Below are 21,882 nucleotides of genomic sequence, written 5' to 3'. Positions count from 1 at the left end.
ATGAGTGGCACAACAATCTTAAACAGTTAAGAGAGCTGCCTTTTTGGATCAGCACAAGTTTGACTTCGCTATAAATGATTTGTCTACAAAGGTTTTCGGTCATTAACAGTGGATTGTGTCTGCTTGCCTCTATGCAGCAAGTCTAGGAGATGTAGGAATAAAATGATACACATACACACATATACTGTTATTTCACATGTTAGGAATTGGAGCTAGAAAGCAGAAGAGGGAGAAGACCTTGAGCTCACTACAGAGTGAGCATCAGATTTGGGCTTCTTACTGTTAAACAGGATGTTACAACTCAATTAATGGTGAATTAAAAAATTGCAAAAAGGAACTAGAGATGCTGTTACTGGTGGAGCTCAGATTAGCTACACCACCTCCTTTGGTGACCATGCACCTAGTCAGCACTCTGGATGAATTAACAGAGGGTGGAAAAATGATCAAGAATCAATGTCTGATTCTAAATTTAACACAATTTCTATTATTGTTTGCCATCTGGATTGTGCTGTGAGTGCCATACTAAGTCCAATTCAGTTGTATTTTTCACAGCTTCAAATCACAACAACAGTAAAGTAATTTTACAAATTAAAATCCTACAATACAGAGAAAACTAAACGATCAGATGACCCCTTTTATGTCTTTAAAACATTCCTACAATTTTAACTAGTTGGTGTGTGTTACTTCATTGATAGACAAAGCTGGGTGCATAGATGGATGCTACGTCCTCTAATGATACTGCCTGGGGGCAGTCTGGAACAATTAACCTCTGTGTGAAGAGGACCTCCCATTTCCATGAACACATTGAGTCTATTAGATAGATATGATTCAAACCACTGCAGCACAGTGCCTCTACAGCATGCTCTAATCGCTGTGATGAAATATTATGGTCAACAGCATCGAACACGACACTCTGGTCTAGCAGGACAAACACAGATGGGTCCACTGTCAGAGACCACAAGCAGAAAGACATTTGAAGCCAATCATCCAGATGGATAAATACTAAAAATTGACAAACACTGATTTAAAAGTGGATTTATGATCATGATGTTATCAAGCAGGTAGTAACAGTTCACAGTTTGACAAAGCTGACAAATATCACCGATGGGGCTGTATCCTGTATTACTCAACAAGAGTCAATTACACGTAATGCTCTAAAATACCCCAAAATTTAAAATGTGCAAGTCTGTGATTCACTGAAATCAATAAGATGTGAAAATAATATAAAGCGGATATCATGGAAACACTAACGACAATCACGACTTTATATGGTAAAGTGCAACTGACAAAGCTCTATGCTACTATGTATTTATAACACAGTACTGCTCAGTATTACAGTGTATCAGGACCGCTGCTGTTTGACAGCAGAGTAGTTTAAGAAGATCATTTTTTAGCATAGATTAGTGCTCACCTATGTTTTTTTCACCATCACTGTTTACTATAACAATAAATACACTTTATCTCATAAAATATTTTTGTCCTTAACAACACTAGAACACGTTTCCTCCTAATATTAAGCACGCTGGCTTATAATTCGGACATTTTTTTACACTGTCAGATTACACGTTCACTCTCATTGTGCATCTGTGTCACAGATTAATGAAACTTTATTCTCTGAACATTCTGACTCTGTTCTTTCCTAGCAGTGACACCACCACTAACTAATATACAGTAATATACTAATAATATCTCAAACTTTGGTATGACTGCCCACTGATTAGAAACTGCATACCATATCCTGACATTAAGCTAGATCCTGTAGATCTGTTTGCTTCTGCACTGATGTCAGGTCCTTCTGTCAGGTCCTTCTCAGAGGTGTTGGAGGTGGGGTGTTTTAGCAAGAGTCTGCAGACTTTCCCATTCTAACCAAACTACAGCGGCGTGCGTCTCCATGACACAGAAGAGAGGAGGAAGTGAAGTCAGCAGCTGTCTTCCTTGCTTATGCCACATTACATGTATCAGGGTCTCACGCTGCAGGGTAGGTTTCATCGCCCCATCCTGCTCCTCTGTGGCACAAGCTGTTTGACTGGCACTAGGAGTCTTCTACAGAGAAAGCTCGATGTGTGTTGGGGAATCTCTGGCCGGTAAAGTCTGGATCGTCTCTCACTCGTTGTGTGATGTCACACTTTACCTGGCAGGAGGATACAGACAGAAACAGCAGCTCGCACACAAACCTAACTCAGAACAGTGAAGTACAAGATCTGTATTCCAGGGCTGCTGGTACTGCCACGGAGTTCGTATCTCTTTTGGAACTTACCCATTTATAAAAAACAATACTGGTAGATAAAGTTGGGTTCTCTCACTCTTTCCTTTGAATGGGGTAATGGACCTCCTCACTCTTCTGAAGGTCATTTACAGAAAACCACTAAAAGTGGGAGCCTGGGTTTTCTGTTTTTTATTTTGATGTTTTTTATTTGGCTGTTAATAAAGCTAAAGCTAATACATCCTGATGATGACGTTGTTTCCTCATACATCTGCCGGTGACAACTTCATTTTTAGAAACTCTCTGAAGACCCTAAATTAAATGCAAAATACTCTCTGAGAAACATTTCTGTTCACTTCACAATAACAACCTACCATCTTTTCAAGCCAAGATCATTTTGTATGGGAATGTCCTTGAAAAGTCAAACTTTGTATGATCTCTTATTGGCGCAACAAACTTCTAAACATTTAGTATCCAAGTTTTCACTACACTAGTTACAGCAAATTATCTTAGTAAAGCCAGTCCAATGAACTGAGATGAGCTTTGGGAGGAGGGCCTGGCCATTTACCCTATTCATTTCCAAACAGTATAGTACAGCCATTCATCTGCACTGTTATTTGGCGTTGATGAAACCGGATCACTCCTGTCCCATGGAAGACCAGCTCTGACAGAATGGAAATCGGCATCACCTCCCTGTTTTAAAAGGTGGCTTAGTGAGATGCTGCTAAACTTGAATGGATTTTGGTGTAGTAAAGGGAGATGTCCCCACCTTTCAAGAGGCTTGGAAACCTTTCTTGAATTGCTGGATGGGACCTTAACCTTTGTTTAATATTTAACCTTTGTTTAATATTTAACCTTTGTTTAATATTTAACCTTTGTTTAATATTTAACCTTTGTTTAATATTTGCTTGTTTGTACAGGGCTTACTTTAGTGTAGTGTATGATACACTGCAAAACAGGATATGTCAACAATCAATACTCAATTTTGGATGAATAACAATAAACAGGAGTAATTAAGTAATCAAGGGATCTCACATCATACTACATCATTTGCAGCAGCTGATTACCTGTTTGGCGTAAGCGTCCTGTATCTCTGGGCTCTCCAGCTCTACCTGCAGGCTGTTTGGGGAAGAGACAGGCAGGACTCCCACAGCACGAGCAGCTCGACTAACTGCGTCCGACAGGGACAGGTGCGGTCCTTCACACTGGCTCGTCTAAGGGTAGAAACACTAACGTCATCCTTCTCTGCCCAACAGCCTTTTTCATTATCAAAAAACCTGCAGTTCTACCTTCATATGCAGGTGAGAGAATGCAGTCTTTTTGTTAGAGCTAAGGCTGACAACAGTGAGGAAGGGATCTGTGACACAATCAGACTTTTCTGTTCAGTGAGTTTGGAACAGCAGTTCTCACCTTCCTTCTCTTAGCAGGCATCCCATGCAGGTACGCATCAGACAGCGGGGGCTGGGCTTTGATCTTCCTCTGGGACAGCATGTCACGTCTGATGATAGGAACCCATTCCTGACCAATGTATTATTGCACAACTGTAAGTGATGGTCACTTTGCTCATGTATGTAGCTAAAAATCTGTGTAAAAGAAAATCACAGATTTGTAGAGGGCTTTGCCCTCCAACAACGTTTCCCTGGATGTCAGAATACACACAACTGCTTATCTACATTTCCTAACAATAACAAGCTGCCACAGATGCCTTCATGAAGACCATGCTGGAGAAAACAAATGCTAAGGCAAATAAATTCTGTAACTATGGTGACTGTCACTCATTTTTTAAACAGTGTGGTTTCATTAAAATAAATTAGCTTACCATCCATGTTTAAACTTCAGGGGACTGAGAATGGATCGCTTTTTCCTGCTCTGATTCTTACTATTAGACAAAGCTTCAGTGCAACGTACAATAGAGAATAGTTCAGGATATTAAACATTAAACAGCACTGGCATTACTGGCAGCTGCCCAACTACACAAGATACCCAGAAAATAAGGTTTTGGGGGGGGGGGTGTTAATCTGTGGGCTACTCAGAGACAATAGTCATGAGCCTTTCAAAGAAGTCCAGAGAAGGGGACCACAATTTATAAAATTTCTTTTTTTTTTATCCACAAACTGTCTACTTTTTTCTAAATCCATACAGGACATTATATCTTTTACCAACTGCCGCGCGAGGGGGGAGAAGATTCTTTCTATTTGTTCTGGGCCGCACCAAAAACAGCACAGAGCGGATCTAGTTTAATTTGATGCCGCAGGACTTCACACATAGTTTGGAAAACAGAGTTCCAGTGAAGGACAGGACCAGTACACATGAAGTAATGCACCAGGAGCACCCCTACACCTTCTACAGGTCAATATACCAACTTAGCCCTGGACCAGTGTGTGCTTATTGTGCACTTGGCCAAGGACAGAATCCCACAGTTTATGTGTGATATGAAAGTTAAGATTTGTTCCATTTAGATTGGATAGCAGCTACTGAAGAACATTGAACATTTGAAATTCAATTTTACAGAACTGATATTGCGCTCCTAGAGGCTGGTTTGACCATTAAAGAATTGTCTACAGGACTGTCTGGAGGTTTTGGGAGAATTGTGCTGTCATAGTGTCAGACCTGTAAAAACTGAGCAGTGGCAATGCCAAAGCAAATGACAAGCAAATTGTCCATTTACATATAAGTTTGCAAAAGAGTTTAGACCAGGGGTCGGCAACCTTTCTGATGACGAGTGCCATCTAAAATTTCCTCAGAGGTCAGTGTGCCATATTAGCAATAAATTGAATAACGCTCTATATGAACAGTTACACACTATATAGAGCCACTTTATAGGATTATATTTGTTCGTAGATGTTGGCAGCTATCAGCGAATAGTTATCAGTTATTTTGAAACAAAAAAAAGACTTTTTATCCAGAACAGCAAATGAACTGAACAACAGAAAATACAAATGCTATTTATGGTCTCCTCACAACAATGATAAGAAAAATAAACTGGGCCAATATGGCATGTTTGTTAATACAGGGCTACACATGTTAATGTGATCTCTGGTCTCCCACTCAGAGACACAGGTCTCCGAGTGTCCAGCATTCAGAGGCTACCTGAGAGAAAATCTGCTCACACAGATATGTAGAGCCAAATACTGTCAATAAGGCCTCTGCAATGTTCTGAAGACAGTTAACCTTGTCAGGTAGTGACGTCCAGCAGGTGAAAATGCAGCTCCATGAACACGCACAGCTGTGGATTCCAGCTGCGTTCGTAGTTCTGCAAACTTTGACCCCCACAGACTCGAGCTTTTCATTTCAATCAGCTGCATTTCGATGTTGCATTAACTGGCATTAACTCAGCCATTTAATGTGAGACAAATCCAGCTGCTCATTAAAGCTTCTGGTTTGATCAGAAAAGAAAACATTGGTCCAAACACCTGAAAGTCCCGAGAACGCACTGTGTCTTGAGTCTACGGATGTATCCGAGTATTTCCGCGGTGCTGATGCTGCGCTGAGCGGACGGATCCTGAAGCTTTTGAAGTGTCGGAATGTGAAAATTTCAACATTGCTTGGAAAAAAAAATGCCAGCTAGCAGCGTCCCTCTGACCGGGAGGTAAAGTGATTTTTAGCAAATTGCAAGTTGAATCTGGTAGTTGGGGTTGTTAGCTAAGATACCGTCATTAAGAAGAGGCACAACTAATGTGTCTATGCGAGCTGATCTGCGATGTGCACTGGTGGCCCGGCCATTTATTTTTTTATGCACCTTCTCAAATTAATTCACTGTGTGTCGTGCCCAGGGCTGGACTGGGACAAAAAAAACAGCCCAGGCATTTTGACTAGAGACCGGCCCCCCAGGTATTAAAGCCATAAAGCCTTTGAATGAAAACAAACACAGAGGTGTCAAGGTGATGTACACTGTCTTAGATTAGATTGGATTAAATGAAATTTTATTAATCCCTCGGGTGGGTTCCTCCGGGAAATTCGGTAAATAAATACATTTAAAAAACTTGTTGGTATATTTATGATTTCTATACATTTTACATCAGAAAAAAACTGGTTGTAAGATTCAGATAATTATTTATTTTAAAAACTAGAAATTTTAAATGAGAATAAGAAAGTACGTCTTTGTGCCCCCTCTCCCTGTTAATGCCCTACCTGCCCCCTGGCAACACTTTGCTAGACCCGCCCCTGCACTGTTACCAGCTGTCAGCTACATAGAAAAGGATCCTGGTGTTATTTGCCAAGATGGTAGTGTCGCCAAGACAGCATACACCTGATATTTGCAGCCCAATAGTAGTATTGGAAATCAGGAAGTGCTAAGCCTCCCACCAGCCTGCGTCTTTGAAGAAGAGCTTTCCTCAATTCTGAATGTTTACCATTCGAAATGAATGAAGTGATTAAGGAATCCAGAGATTTAAAAAAGGATTTGGGAATCATGATGGGAAGGCATTGAAATACATATAGAAATTTTGGAATAGCATCATCTTTACAGAGTTAATCCTGCCCATTAAGGACAAAGATAAGTCTTATAAGTCTTATTAGATTTCTGAGGTTTGTTAATGACCTGTGCAGGAATAGCATAAGCATAAACTGTAAAAAAACAAAAACAGAACAAAACCTCATCCTTACAGGTGGAACAGCTGCTGCCCATGGCTCCATTTCAGGAGCCACTTCGTCGTGTCCTGCTCGGGGTCCAGAGGAGCACTGAGATGAACCATCCACAGATAAACCAGGTGCAGGTGCTTCTCCCTCTCCAGTGGAAACCATGGCCTCCTCTGCTGTAGTGGCTGCAGCTGGAGACGAACTGTCCTCCATCTGACCGAGAGGTGAAGTGAGCACTAGGACTGCAACGATTCGTCGACATAATCGATGACGTCAACTACAAAAATGTGTGAACGCGGAATTTTATTTTCGACGCGTCATATACTGATACCTCGTAAATGTGATTTGGTAACTGCAATACACTCCAGGAAGCTATGGGGCAGTATCGCCTATATCGTCTGCCAAGACTGTGCTCAATACTAACGAAGAAGAACTCAGCGCGAACGGCAACATGGAAACTGAGATTTGAAAGCATTAACGAGAAAACAAACAAAGTTAAGTGCAGACTGTGGACAGCTTCCATCCACGACAGCACTACTGCAGCGCATGAGCATTGAAAACACGGCACCCTGGAGCTGTGACGTCGACTCTGTTTAGAAAGTTCAGTTAGTGCATCGCGCTGACACCGTGTTTAAGTTCATGTTTGCACTGTTTCTGTGAGCTTACCTGTGGGAAACTTCTTAGGATGACGCTTGCTAGGCAAACACCATTTCAGTTTTGTTAGCTAATGAGTGAAAATGCCAATCAAAAAGGAGTAGCTACACGGTCTCCTGTTTTTTGATTATGATTAGTAACAGTCTTTGCCCATGAAAACTCAGGTGTATGGATGAGTTTGTCCTGTTAAGAGGCTCATGCACCTCTGAATGGCTGAAGACAGACAGAGAGCATCTTTAGCGAGGTTACCAGCAGCTGGGAACATCATCTCAAAGATGAGCGCAAGGCTCACTCCAGAGCACGTCCCACTGCAATCATCTGTAAATGTTGGAAACTTGTTATTCTGGACTGAAAAAAAGGAATATTTTTGACTTCATTTGAAGCTTTATTTGAACTTGTGGACAGAAGCCATTTTAGTTTCGTTTGCACATCATGTTTTTGTTTACATACTACTCTCCCTTTATTTTGTATCACTTATATTTAATTCATTTATTTTTTTTTATATTTTTTAATTTGGTTTTTATTCTGATGGTCCTGCTGAGTAATGTTAAAAATACATTTGATTATTTTCACATTCACATGTTTCCAGGGTCATTATTATAATTTGTTGCGTGACGAGACAACAGGGTGATATTCACAGGTGAGCAGACTTGAGCAGGTGAGGTATTGAAGCCTAGAATAGGAGGTTTGCCCACAGGAAGCAGCAATAAGAGTTACTGAGTTAAATGCTGACTAATTGGCTAATCGAATAAAAATTGGCAGATTAGTCGACCACCAAAATAATCTGTAGTTGCAGCCGTAGTGAGCACATGAGCCTTTCATGTCATTCCATTGGACTGAAGTACATTTGTAAGATACAAACTGCACTGCATATGGCTAGAGTGCCTAGCCCCAACAGAGAGAAAGCATAACGGCTGATTTAAACACTAATAAAAAATATTATACTAATTCAGATTAAAATACAAGATCATTTTTCAGTTACTTATACAGACTCTAATTTTGACAGTTTCACAAGTACAAAATGTCACGTACTCCACCTGAATCTTTGTTATATTTTATGACTGAACTCATATAATGTCCAGCTAACTGAAATAAAAAGAAGTGTGCCCATCTTGGTGTAGTGGAAGTAATGGCAATTTGACAGTAATGGGAACCCTTTCATTTTCTGTCATTTTTATTACAGAAAAAAACATCTAAAATTATAAATAGGGTGATATTCTACATTTCTATTCTTGTCATGTGCAAAGTCAAACCAAGCCTAAAACTAATGACCAGTTTGTGTATCAGAGCCTGATTTTTTCTTTCTACTGTCATTAGTTGCTGCTGTTACAGTTACACCATCTTTAGAATGCAAATCAATAATCATACGGTTATCTTAGAGACCTACATCCTCAGGAGAAAGAGATGGGCTTACAGGCTGATGGGTACATACTGACTGAAGTCAGAACGTGCTGAAAGAGCAAGATACATCAAACGGATCCACTAAGAAGCAGTCAGACTCGCTGAAGTTAGAAAAGAACAAAAATAAGTAAAAACTCACCTCCACACTTGCACGCTCTGATGGCTGCTCCACCTCAGTCTCCGTCCTCTGGTTCAACTCCTCCTGAAATAACATTTCAGGAAATGTAACTAAATCTGACTCTAATGACTCAAATGACAGATTTGAACGTAGTTAAGTCTGCTGTTGGAACAGGGTCGTATTGTAGACACAGTCAAATTGGAATACATTCAAATTTATGTTTGATCATGACCCTTACTTTTTCAGCTATGTTGGGACCTGACTGTGTCTGTATTACTTGCGTTGGCAAAACATATCTACATAGATAATGTGGTTTTAGTAGCAGCCTGATTAGGGACAAAAAATCTGTTCTACACTGTTTCTGTTAATTGCCTGTAAATGGATAACGTAGTGTTGGATTTGGTCCTCAGTAACTGGGTTATGCTCCAGAATGATGTGCAGCCTCATAGACATCATGTTGGTCAGCCAGTTGACCAGACTGGGATTGACGTCTGCAGACATCCTCCTCTGCACAAACACAGAAATACACAGTAATAGGCAGCTGCCAATCTGTGCCATCAGCAAAGCACATGATGATGCGTTACTGAAGATGTATACAAACAATGTGTTGGTTGATAACAGCAGTCAGAGATCTATGTTCTCCTCCCAGGCAATACAGGTTTAGAGCCAGACACTCAAACAGGCTGTGAGTACACAGCAACAGCAGGCGGGGGCCAAACATGTGATCTGCGATGTGAAAAAAACAAAAAACCCAAATATAAAACCATCAGTGCAGGATTCTGGCTACACAAAATACTAAGATAAGAAAATACTGTCGTGAACCGATGCCCCTCTTTGGAGGTGATATATTTGAGCAACTAGATCAAACATCAAAGGTTGAAATAAAACTGAAGTTATTCCATAATCCACAACAAATTGACCCCCAGCTTTAAGCCATTAACACACTCAATGCCACATATAGCATGCCTGAAAAGGGTTTTAGCTCAAACCTTCCATGTTCCATGTAAGCAGTTCTTAATGCCCTCTTTTCCCAACCTTTTCCTTCTTGCAATCAAAGTGAACTTACCGTGGCAGCGAAGGATATGTGTGGCCATTTGCGTGAACTGCTGTCTGAAGAAAGACAGGTTGGTCTGAATTATGTCCACTCCCTCGCGCACTGTCACTGTGGCCTAGATGCAATACACAGCGCTCACTTATGTGCACATGTCACAGGAAATTAAGAGTCCATGTTACTATGTTTGTGTGTGAAAGACATTGTCCTTACAAAGCTCTCAGCTATGTAATCCTCAAGTCCATTGATGAGGTCCTCAGCTGCTGCCTGGAGGGAGAATAATGTTACATTTTTCCATTCGATTTTAATTTTATGGTATTACCTTTGTTAATGTGGAATTTGTATTAAAACATTTTGAAAACTACTTTCTTGCTTATTACTAGCCACTGCTATTTTTTATAATATATTTTACATAGATTGAGCACAGTGGATCTTTCATGAGTGATAATTAGGGTTGCAACTAAAGATTCTTTCAGTTACACTGATTAAAATACAAGCTGTGTGAAATGCACATGAGATCATGATTTAAGTTTTCCCTGTATAGGAGAGGAACAGCAGCACTGTCCCAATAAGGACGGCACTGATGCCATTACATTAACTCTACATAGTACTCACAGCTATGTTGGCATCAGTGGGTTCTTGCTCCTGGAGATAGTGTTCAGTGAAGAAGTCTGTGAGCTGAGGCCGGATGCGTCTCAGAGGCTGGGCGTTCCCATGAAGCAACAGCACCATATCCACCACAGAGAAACTCTGACACACCAGGGAGAGCAGGTCCCCAAAGAACCCTACCATGAGATAACAACCATGGTGATTAGTGTGAACTGCAAGAACTTGTTAGGCACAATATCTTCATTCAAGGACTCACCCACGGCATCCCCAGAGCCAGGAGCAAACAGGTTATTGGTCTGGGACAGCCTCTGGATGAACTGGGCAATGCTTTCTCCATTGCCCTGCTGTGCCCCAAAAGAGCTCATCATGGTGGACAGCACTCCCTGCATAATGCCAGAGAATAAATCTGGGCTCAGAGAGTCTCCGGCTGGGCTGCTGCCGGTCTGAGAGGGAGCAGGACCAATGGACTGATGAAGAAGTGAGGCCCTGGGGCCAGGGGCAGGTGGCTGTGCGGAAACAACACCTGTTGCTCATTGACTGGTACAAACAGTCTTTATATTAAGGTTCAGAAATGTTTAATTCAGGTTTTCTGTCATTTTATCTGAACTCACTGGTGCCAAGTCTGACATGCTCTGGAAGAAGCCAGGAACCCCTGGTAATGTCACAGTGATGGATGGAGCCAATCCAGAGGCAGGACCACCCAACCCTGCTGCTCCCAGTAGAGATCCCAAGAGCTGAGCCATGTTTCCCTCTGGGCTGGTCTCTGCTGGCTGACCGACTGAGGTAGTACTTGTGGTGCGGGTGGATGTCTGTCCAGATGTATTAGCTGAGGGAAAGGGGGGAGAAGCAGTGCTGGAAACAAACATGGAAGAGGCAGACAGGGAGGACTGAGAGTTCGCTGAAGGATCACCTAGAGAGTTAAAAAAACATGAAAAAAGAATATTACATTTTTGAGGCCAATACTGATAAAAGTCAATATTAATATTATGTTTATTGCTCTCCTAACTAGTCTTCATACCATTTGTTGTAGAGACACCGTTTATATGCCCTTTATATGTCCTCCTACTTTTTTTTTTACTGGTTTTTCCAAGGGTGTGAAGCCAGGTCTCCGATTCAGTTATCCTGGCCTCCAGAGGTGTAAACAGGCTACATTTATTACAAGTATTGTTTTTAATAAAGGATGCTCAGGATTAATAAACCATCTGACAAAGTGCAGGAAGGACAGCTGAAGACGCCATGCTGCTAGTCAGTCAGCTATACGCTAAGGTAACCTAGTGAATCTCTAAAGTCACAGTGAATGAATACTGTGGAAATAACTAGCAGGTGAATTGAGTAAGAGTGTGCTTTGGATAAAGCATGTGATGATTACACTTTTAATATAAGACATTATCCATAAGCTTTTAATTTAACTGGCTACACAGATGAGCTACACAAAAACACCACTCTGCATTGTAACAGGAACAGGAAGTGACATAATGACACTGACCTGGCTGCTCCAGCATCAGAAGCTGTCCAACCAGACCACTGATCATCTGGGTGAGAGAGGAGGGACCCAGTGCCGTGCCCTGTTTACAAAAAGGCGAAGTGTGCAGAGCCATACCAGTGAATATACGTTTACTGCACAACAGTTATTCTACATAATTCAGTGCGTTGTAAGATGTATCGGAAGGTTGTAAAATTAGCTGACAGTCGATAATCAAATCATTTGTGTGTCACTTTTTAAGTAGATTATGTTTGTGATGTTCAACCTGTATCTCCTCACACTCTGTGGTGGGTTACCTGTCCTGGCTGCTGGCCACCTGTAGCCCTCAGGTTGATGGTATTTCCCACAGGCTGGGTGATGTGGGTGGACAAGGATGGCCTGGTGATGACTACCCTACCCTGTACAGGGGTGTTGGGGAGCAGCGGTGAAGCAGCTGTCTGTGCACTGGGTGTTGAGTCAGAGCCAGAAATCATGTGCACTGGGTGGGCTGCTGAGGGTGCAGCAGCCATGGCAGTGGGTTGGTGAGAAAACTGGTGCACAATTGCCTGCATGAACTCAGGAGGTAATTCTGTGAAGTGGGCAGGTGTTGTGCCTGAGAACAGGGAGAGGACTAAACTTAATTGAGTGAGTGCACTTGAAGTCCACATGGCCCAAGGTGTTAAAAGGGGGGGGGGCATCTATACTAGAGATGGCACGATACCACTTTTTTATGTCCGATACCGATATCATAAATTTGGATATCTGCCGATACCGATATGAATCCGATATAGTGTGTGTTTTAATCAATAAAAGTGTTTTTTAATACCTTGCTGCTTTTTGTATAAGTTCATACTCAAGTTACAAAAAACCCCCACTAAAGCTATTCTGTTATACCTGTATGCAAAACATACACTGCACCCAAAATATTTCATAGTTCAGCGAAACTGATCAATCTAACAAACTTAAACCTGCTCCATCCTCCTTATTCTGGTATTTTAAAGAGTAAGCAGCCTAACTAATAGGGCTCTAAAACTCCCAGCAAAAAAAAAAAAAAAAAAAAAAAAATAGGGAACCACCCCTCACGCTCCACCTCATGATGCTTAATCGATGTAATCAACTTTAAATTGATGCAGTGTGAAAAAAAATGCACAGAAGTCAATTATTTTTCAAGAAATATTAAATAGATTCAACATCTTTCTTCAACAGAACTGCAGACTGCACAGATGGAAGAAGTACTATAGCTTACTAGGGTATATTAGACTTAACAGTTACTATATACAGTAATGGACTTCTATACATTTTACATCATATTAAAACTTTGGGTGTAAGAGTCAGATAATTATTTATTAAAAGCTAGACATTTTAAATGAGAATAAGAAAGAAAAGTATGTCTTTGTGCCCCCTTTTCACTGTTCATGCCCTATCGGCCCCCCTGGCTAAACTTTGCTAGATCCGCCCCTGCACAGTTACCAGCCGTCAGCTGTGTAGAAAAAGATCCTGGAGTAGAAAGAAATATTAAATAAATTCTAACGACAGTTTAAGCTTAAACCAGCTGCTGTTGTTCAGCAGCTGGTTTCATCTTTCTGGCGCGAAGTGGGCCAAAAACAAACAAGAGAGACTCGCGACAGAAAAGCCGATCAGCTGATCATTGATCAGTTTCACGATTGAAGTAGCAGCAAGAGAGGGAGGGAGCGAGAAGAGGCAGTCGCTCCATATATGGTTGTTAAGCTTAACGCAGGAATGCTTCACAAACATTCAGAGATGAACTGACACACTTGCTTTACTTCTCTCTTGGATAACTTTGTCGGAGATGAAATGCCGGTTTGGTAGCGAGGCTCCAAATACTCAACCAGACCGCCAACAGGTCTCGCACGCCACAGCCGCTCTATGACGTGATGCACACTGCTCCGACGTGCTACGGTTATGAGCCGAGTTACGCCATGTCGCAAGTTTTGTGAGGTGCTTTTTTGATATTTAATGGATCGGATTAAATTTTTTTATTTCTCTCCGATATCTGACCCAGTCATTTAGGTCAGTATCGGAGCGATACCGATACGTAATATCGGATCGGTCCATCTCTAATCTATACTGCACTGTTTAAGCAACAACTCACTCAATGAAATCAACATTCATTTGCCAAGAAAATAATTGTTGATGTTTCACTCACCAGGTTGTTGAGAAGCTGCGGCATTTGGTTGTCCTGGTATCTGAGACCCTGCAGCCGATTCACCTATTCAACAACATCACAACTCTTTCAGCTTCACAGCAGGGGAACTGATACACTCATCAAAAATAACCACAGAGTACGCAGTAGCTGTTTCAAATGTAATGTGCACACACTCATTTCAGCTAATGAAAGCAGCCATTAGAAGATCAATAGATCAACCCTGTAGTGAGACATGACAGATTTCTAAATGATCCACAATAATAAAATTGTGACCCATCTGAAAATAACGTTTGCAGATTACTGTAATTGTTTGATTTAATTAGATAAGACCTATTTATCCAAATAAACAAATGAATACAGTAAACAACCACAGAAAGAGTTCAACCTCTGTTTTAGAGCAGTGTCGTGTATAAAATACTGGCATCAGACGAGTCGCAGAACTTCATGTGTACAGTCAGTTCTATGAAGGAACTGGAGCACACGTACCATCAATGTTCATCTGCATCATGACTACAGGCTCCATCGTCTGATGTGTGATCCGGATCACCCTAGGTCCTCCTCGATTGGTCCCATTTGCCTGAAGAGGCAGAGTCTGGCCTGTAGCCTGCTGATCTGATTGGTCAGTGCCCTGAAAGGTTTGTTGCTGTCCATCAGTTGCTTGTCTACCATTAGACGTCATGGTTACTGTTGTCCCTAAATGCATCTGGAGGGAAAATTTATTTCATGGTCTGTGACAAAGGTAGGGTAAGAATTTACAAGTGACACTGCCTGAGGCCCTCTGATATATTCCTTCTCCTTCGTAAACAAATGTTGACATTTGCATTTTCAGGTCCAAACACTGCTTAATCGCGCAAATCTGCACACTATTAGTTTACATTGCAATAATCTAATGCATTAAAGTTACTAATCAATCAATGATTTTGTTGCTTCCTGTGCTGTGCAAGTAATAGGTAATTTTTTATGAGTAATGAAACCAACCACTGAGAGGTACCAGATAACACAGCGCTGACACTAAGGAAATATAAGCAAAGTTGCACCTCCCTCATATTATCCTGAAAAATAATGTAACACTTTCATTATATCATGTCCAAATATTATGTCTACCCTTTAGGTTTAAAAAGGAGTCCCTAGTATTAACACGTAGACGTTACTTAAAATCTATTTTTTAAGGACACTATTTCACTGTTTCTACACTTTATATAAGAACTCAACCTCAAAAATCAGACAGTGCATGGTGACAGTAACCCTCATTCTAAAGTTCTGGATATTATTATATAATAATATATATACACATACATTTCTTGTAGTTGCTCACCAGGATTGCACAAATCTCAGGAGGGGTTTTAGCCCACTCATCTATACAGGAGCTCTCTAAATTGTTTATATTTCTATAGGACGGAGGTCTGGAGACTGGACAGGCACTCCATGATCTTAATATATAACTTTTGTGTTTTTTCTGGATTGGTTGATATTTATACTTACAATGAAACTGCCATAATAATATTTGTATATAATTTTGTAAAGGTCTTTAAAGAACTAAAAATAATAGACCTTTAAACATTAATGCCTGCTTTTTCTTGTGTATGCAGGGATGTGGGGTGAATGTGCCTGAGACTATGTTACACATTTTATTTTGGTTTCTTCGTTTAACTGCTGTAACGTTTTGCTTTTTAAGCTGCCGAGGGACTGCATATGCAAATTAGCTCTAAGCAAACTCTTATAAAATGCTTATATTGTACATGGTCCCTTTTCAATCCTAATCAATTAAATTAAATGAAATGTGCCTTAATTGTATGCACCTACTGAAAATCTAATTCCACTGTACACCTTTACAATGGCAGATAAAGATATTATACTTGGTACAATTCAAACACCATCCATTGCTTGCATGTTATAATTGTTCCACTTGTAAAGTTACGGTTATTACACTATATCCTAACACAATAGTTCTTCACAGTAGCCAAAATATCAGTGTGGTGTGAACCTACTGGCAGACTAGCCTGAAGCAGAACTGGGTGGTTGTAGTGAGCCAAGGGGCCAACCGCATACAGGTGACGTGGAGGAGAGGTTCCCAGGTTACAGCGTAGGTCACCAAGGACAACCAGTGTGATCCCTAAGAGACGAAGAGCATCTCCAACCAGGTTAAGAATGCGCTGATCTTCCTCTCTTTCCCGGGTCTGTGAAAAGAGTTATAAAATTATGATTAATGCTTAAACTAAAAAGCACTGACATGACAGTATCTACTTATCTGCAGAGAAACTCTTGGTTTCCCTTATTGAAGTCACTTCCATCAGTGCATTTCTTAGCAAGAGCTCCTGTCACAAAGTTTTGAGATGTATTCTTCCTAAGTACACTAGAGTGAATATTTTGCTATGGCCACTACACGTTCATCTTACATTGTTGTTGTAGTCTGCTGAGGTGGCAGCTCCGAGGATTGAGTGGGTTCTCTCTATGAAGGGACGTAATCGCTCCTCCACCCTCCTGACCTCAGAGAGAACCTCCACAAACTCAGCGGGACTAGGGTGGCTGAGGACAAACAATGGGAAAGAAGAGTCAGCACTACAATAAACACTGGCATTTTTGACATGTGTTATAGGCCAGTTTGGATCCATTGAAATCTGTTGTGCTTTTAGAAAGTGATTTGGGGGAAAAACAACATTTGCACAGCATAAAGAAGCTAGGACATACAAAATGATATATAACATGATGATCTTTGAGAGTCTGCACTAAGGCGCACCGGATTATAAGGCGAAACAAAACAGTCAGATAAGTCAAACTTTACTCAACTCATTCTTCTTCCTTCCTCCACTTCTGTACCATCGATTCATTAATGTTGAATTCTCTCGTAGATGCTCTATGTATGTTGTTACAGTATATTAATGACTAACCTCAGTTGTTCTCCTGACTGAAGTTTGGTCCGTTTACAGCACCCTGCCATGCAATTGCATTTGTCTCTAACCATCAGGAACGCTCACGTTAACTTTTATAAGTGGAAAAGTGTTAGTGTTCGTCCTCCAGCTTCACTGTTTATGTTATGCTAACATAGCTGTGTCGCTAGCAATCACGTAGCACATCATTATATACCAGCTAGCCCAACTTCAGTAACCCTACAAACTGCTGTTTAGTTTCCTGTCTTCATTTATGTTGGAAGTGATAGCAGAGCTGTACGTTTGAATTTTCTCAGAAATCTCTCAGTCAAACATGCTATATCATGCTTAGGTAACTAGCGAAACTAGCGAGCTAACTTCCTGCTAACTTCTAACTCTGTTAAATCTAATAAATTTTGTTTTCATGGATGCCTGGATGTTAAACATCATAGTTACACCTGGTAAAGCAGCAACGCTGATCATTTTATTAAAGATGAAAGAATTTAGACCGTTTTTAACTCTCAGTGATGCTGCAGTGTTCGTTTGAGTTTAGGACCCAGATTACTCCGCGACGCTCCTGACTACGACAGCCGTAAAGCTCCAACAATCCATCGAGCGGTGCGGCTTCGTAGCTCACCAAAGTCGTACTAAAACATTTTTTGACAGATTTTTGAGCGCTGTGTACCACATAAACTCAGTTAGAGGTCAGTAACCACAGCCACTGTCGATTTTTGAGAAGATTAAAGGATTTTTAGTGTGCCTTATAGTGCGGAAAATACGATAATTTTATGTCACTACTTGGTATATTCAGGATTGACGGTGGCTTGAATGACTGCCTTGGAGTTGACCACCAGCGTTGAGGTCCTGCCCACTGAGTTCTCAATGAAGAATATTTATGTCTGGCGTATCAATGAGCAGCTGGTGCTTTAGCCCTTCTAATGCCTTTTAGAGATGTGCTCACGTACTGACTTATGCGCCTACTCAGCTGATGATGATGCCTGTGGAGAGCCAGGTAACTAGTTGCTAATTTGAGACTGTTGTATGGCTGTGATAAAGTCCTTATAGTAGTGATCACAGAGGATGAACGATTCTGTGAGAAAACACTGGAGTACTCAATCTGTCTAGGAAGTTACAAGTAGCAGCAGTAGCTAGAAACTGTTTAGCACATGACACAGCAAACTGTATAAACCGTATGATCAGATACCAGTTATTCATTTTGACTCACTTGGGCCCAGTGATAGCTGGTCTCTCAGTTTGGGTTGAAGCTGATGCTGCTGGGGGTGAGCTGGTAAGCACTACTTGTGGTGCTTCAGGCCTTCTTATAGATGAGGACAATGGTGTTGGGGACAAAGAAGACGGAAGCATCCCTGCTTCTGAATGGGCGCTGCTGGCACTGGGCACTCCCTACAACACAAAACATGTCACTGTTCCCACAAGCATTTCAGTAGTTTTTTGTTTAAAGATGTATTCAGGCAATCCTATGAAAACTTTCAGCATCTAAATTTACATATTGTCTACTCAACAGAACAAGTTAGTGAAAAGTGACTGCACGCACATCCTGGTACTGAACCTGGGCTATTACTATAGTACTGTCGCTGAAGAGAGAAGTTGTAGTATTTTTGATTCAAAAGAATCCTTGGAGAGTACGGCCAAGTCAATGCCATATTTTGTCAGCTTTCTTTTGTCCATATACAATCTGCCCACTGAATTTCATTAAGTTTATTCTTTGTTTAATCTCGTTTACAGACACAGTTGCCTCATCTCTCAGTTTACAGGTCGACAGGTTTTGAAACATGTTCTGAAGAGTGAAGCCAATGAAGGGCCTTAAACCTGCATTCTATTCAATGGCCAGCAGGGTCCAACTTGTCTGCAAAAAGACTTCCAGTTGTATATGAGTGCATAGGAACAAAACACTGGCTCCCTTGTTTTGTCACCTCAGTAAACACATTAATGATGACTTCATATTTTCAGTCACTAGCTTCAGGACAGACAGAATTAAACTTAAAGTTAATTTTGTTACTCTCAGTTTATATTCGATTCAGAAAAGAACTTAAATGGGTTGCTTATTGGCTAATGATTTGTCAGAGGTCAAATACAGTGTTCAGTCATCAGGTCTGGTTTCATACCAGCAAGATAGTGATGGCTGCAATCCTTAAATCAGTGAGTAATAGGTGCTTACTAACATGCTTGGTAAGACCTATGATTACTTTAGTACTGAAAAGTTTTTCCTTCCTCATTTTTGTATTATATTATCCATTTTCAGACTAGAAATAAAAAAAGAACTCTAAACAGAAGCTATAACACACAATTGATTCTCTGACTCCTCTGATAACAGTGTTACAGTATACTTCCTGTTTGCATCACCCAAAGTATGCTGAGAGCTGTTGTGGCAAAAATCTATTCATAAAAAACAAAGGGACAGAACAGTACCAAAACTAATTTATGACACTAAGAAATACTGTGAGAGTGCAAATAAAAACCCACAGTACATATGAAAACAGTCCATGTACTGTACCTCCAAACTGTGGATTAGAGAGTGAGCGTCTCTAAGCAGGTTCTCAGCGAGCTGCAGCCTCACCCTGGGTTCACTCTCAACTGACCGGTCCAAGTTGATTTGCACATCCATTGAGCCATTGCTCTAAAGATGCACAAACATATATTAGATTTACAGGACGAGTGAGGTAGAAGGGGTTTCCAAAAAAAAGAATAAAGAAATGATTGGTGAATCATGACACTTTACCCCCGAACCAGTGCTGACCCTGGCTTCACCATCTCCAGTCAGCATCTGCTGAACTGACATCTGCAAAACAAAACAAAAAACCACAAAAAGCTCCTTACATGGATTTTTGTTAAATTTAGGCCGTAGGTACATCATAACCGCAAATCCCTCTGAAACCCTGCAATGTAACCTGTGTCGTAATCTGAAGTGTATTTCTTTAGAAATGTAACTGTACACAATAGTACACATATTAAAATATTTAACACATAATGCACCATGCACAAGCATGAATACTGGCAACAGCACCTTGGTAGGGTCTACACATATTTACCACAAGAGTGTAAGTAAGCCTTTACCGTTCCCCTCAGAAGAAAATGAACAGGGTTCTTTGTCTGCACGCAGGCCTTGACCCCACCTGTATCTGCTGTGAGTCCATCATGTTGACAGGTAGGTTGAAGCTCCCCAGCATCACATAGCTGTTGCCATTGCGGTCATGTGGGGCACCCTGGGAGGAGGCATGGCTGCTGCTACTGCTTCCACCCTCTGCCCCATCAGTAGAAACACCTGCACCCCCAAAGGACAATACAGTGGCCTGAGGCGGGGCACGCTCCACCAGATGGATGACCTTACCATCTACATCTAAAGGAAAACAAAGCGATGGACATCATTAGATGCTCCAAAATATTTATGGGTTACTGTTTGGCAATTTTTGTTGAAAAAGATAATAAGTGTATGAGTGGGGGAAAAACAAACAAACAAACAAACAAACAAACAAAAACCCACACAAATCAGACAACAGTAGCCAAAAAATTTAAATAAGGATTTACTTTTAGATTGAGTGCTTGAGCAAATGCAAAAACTGAGTGAGAGGGGCTGTTATTGTGTGTGTATATGGATCATATCAAACACTGAAATACATTTCTTGCAAGCAGCAGTGAATTTTGTTCGCTCAAAATGCAACACTTGTACTTGCATTGTGCGCTCAGAATAATGGCACAAAAATAACGCCATAATCAGACACGTGTTCAAAGATCATCCTAACTGTGCATGTTTGGATACACAGGTCACATGGTGTCATTTGCTCACTGTATTCAGTCAGCGTTCTGTCATCCTGTAGCACTCTGCCCTGGTAGATAAGTCTCTGCTTGACAACCGGGATCTCCACCGAGGACGCTATGTGCTCCTTGAACTGCTTCACTGTCAACTGGAGAAAATACAAACACACAAGATATAAGCACCCACCAATCAGTTACCAGTAAGGGTGAGGATGTCTAACTAGATCAGCATTTTAAACAGAGACTATTACCTCGCCTCTGACTTTGTAAATCCTGCTCTGTGAGTCCAGAGTCTTCACTGTGACTTCAATCATTCCGCTGGACTCAGTCATACTTAATGTTCTAAATAGAGCGTTGGCCAGTTTATGTGCTCTTCTGTATTTGTAATTCTCGCGACTGTGGGGAATGGAGGACGACTCAAGCTTGAGGAAACACGCTGCATCTACGGCATGAGATTAGTCAAAATAACAGATATGGTGAAAGCAACTTGCAACAGACAACCCATTCCCTGTTGTTGTTAATTTAGTTAGCTAGCTAACGTTAAGTAACCCCTATTACCGAGAAGGTAACAGTGCTAACTAGCTTTTCCCCTGGAAGCGACGTTGCACGAGTTCGGTTGAAAAACGTCAGTCAGCTAATCGACACAAAAACGTGGGGCTTGGCTTTGGTTTGTTTTTGGAATGGCTGTCTACAATATTAGCCAATGCAGGCTGAGCCGTTAGCTAAATAAACCCCCAAACGTCGTAATGGAAGCATGGTCACATGACCTCGATGACGTAAGATGTTGACGCGACTGCGTCTGAGCGCTTTTACAGGCAGAGGTACAATATAAACATACTGACTGAGAAGTGGCCGGTGTTCCAGCTTAAGTGGTTAGCTTCGTTTATGATTCCACCCTCCGTATTATATGTGTTGCATCCGCAGATTTGCCATTTTCATGGTCGTCTCTGTCTGTGAGGAGTGCGGTCTGACGAGATAAAGACCTCGGCAAAAAGGTC

The 21,882-nt window shown here is 41.1% G+C and overlaps 1 protein-coding gene and 1 long non-coding RNA gene across 6 annotated transcripts; both read right to left on the bottom strand.

Annotated features, from left to right (window-relative positions):
• Positions 1 to 1,020: 1,020 nt before the first annotated feature.
• bag6l (BCL2 associated athanogene 6, like) lies at positions 1,021 to 21,785 on the bottom strand. 5 transcript variants are annotated; one of them, XM_004560940.3, is made up of 25 exons: positions 21,723 to 21,785; positions 21,136 to 21,326; positions 20,916 to 21,033; positions 20,245 to 20,468; positions 19,851 to 19,910; positions 19,626 to 19,748; positions 18,336 to 18,514; positions 16,640 to 16,769; positions 16,232 to 16,420; positions 14,730 to 14,946; positions 14,244 to 14,306; positions 12,394 to 12,689; positions 12,101 to 12,179; positions 11,226 to 11,524; positions 10,871 to 11,120; positions 10,621 to 10,790; positions 10,219 to 10,272; positions 10,021 to 10,123; positions 9,556 to 9,680; positions 9,327 to 9,461; positions 8,976 to 9,038; positions 6,809 to 6,994; positions 3,614 to 3,721; positions 3,271 to 3,417; positions 1,021 to 2,131 (listed from the first exon to the last, which is right to left on the bottom strand). In XM_004560940.3, exons 2-25 carry the CDS (start codon positions 21,214 to 21,216, stop codon positions 2,033 to 2,035), a joined length of 3,498 nt encoding a protein of 1,165 aa, XP_004560997.3. In that variant the 5' UTR covers positions 21,217 to 21,326; positions 21,723 to 21,785; the 3' UTR covers positions 1,021 to 2,032. The 5 variants fall into 5 exon arrangements, with proteins under 5 accessions (XP_004560997.3, XP_004560998.3, XP_012777229.3 ...); XM_004560941.3 differs by lacking the exon at positions 21,723 to 21,785 and having other exon boundaries at positions 14,730 to 14,871; positions 21,136 to 21,657; XM_012921775.3 differs by lacking the exons at positions 1,021 to 2,131; positions 3,271 to 3,417; positions 21,723 to 21,785 and having other exon boundaries at positions 6,809 to 7,058; positions 21,136 to 21,658.
• LOC143414694 (uncharacterized) lies at positions 2,873 to 3,264 on the bottom strand. The gene is made up of 2 exons (XR_013095380.1): positions 3,095 to 3,264; positions 2,873 to 3,040 (listed from the first exon to the last, which is right to left on the bottom strand). It is a non-coding gene; the product is annotated as an uncharacterized LOC143414694 (long non-coding RNA).
• Positions 21,786 to 21,882: the final 97 nt, after the last annotated feature.

The sequence above is a fragment of the Maylandia zebra genome, linkage group LG22 (assembly GCF_041146795.1).
Source record: "Maylandia zebra isolate NMK-2024a linkage group LG22, Mzebra_GT3a, whole genome shotgun sequence".
Lineage (NCBI taxonomy): Eukaryota > Metazoa > Chordata > Actinopteri > Cichliformes > Cichlidae > Maylandia > Maylandia zebra.
This window is presented reverse-complemented; position numbering and strand designations above follow the sequence as displayed.

Coding starts and splice junctions, on each gene's coding strand:
- bag6l (XM_004560940.3), bottom strand. CDS start 21,216: ATGACTGAGTCCAGCGGAATGATTGAAGTCACAGTGAAGACTCTGGAC. Junction 12,690..14,243: donor CGCAGCTTCTCAACAACCTG/GTGAGTGAAACA, acceptor CCCTGTTCTCAG/GCACAACACCTGCCCACTTC. Junction 9,462..9,555: donor CTGTTATCAACCAACACATT/GTTTGTATACAT, acceptor GTGTTTGTGCAG/AGGAGGATGTCTGCAGACGT.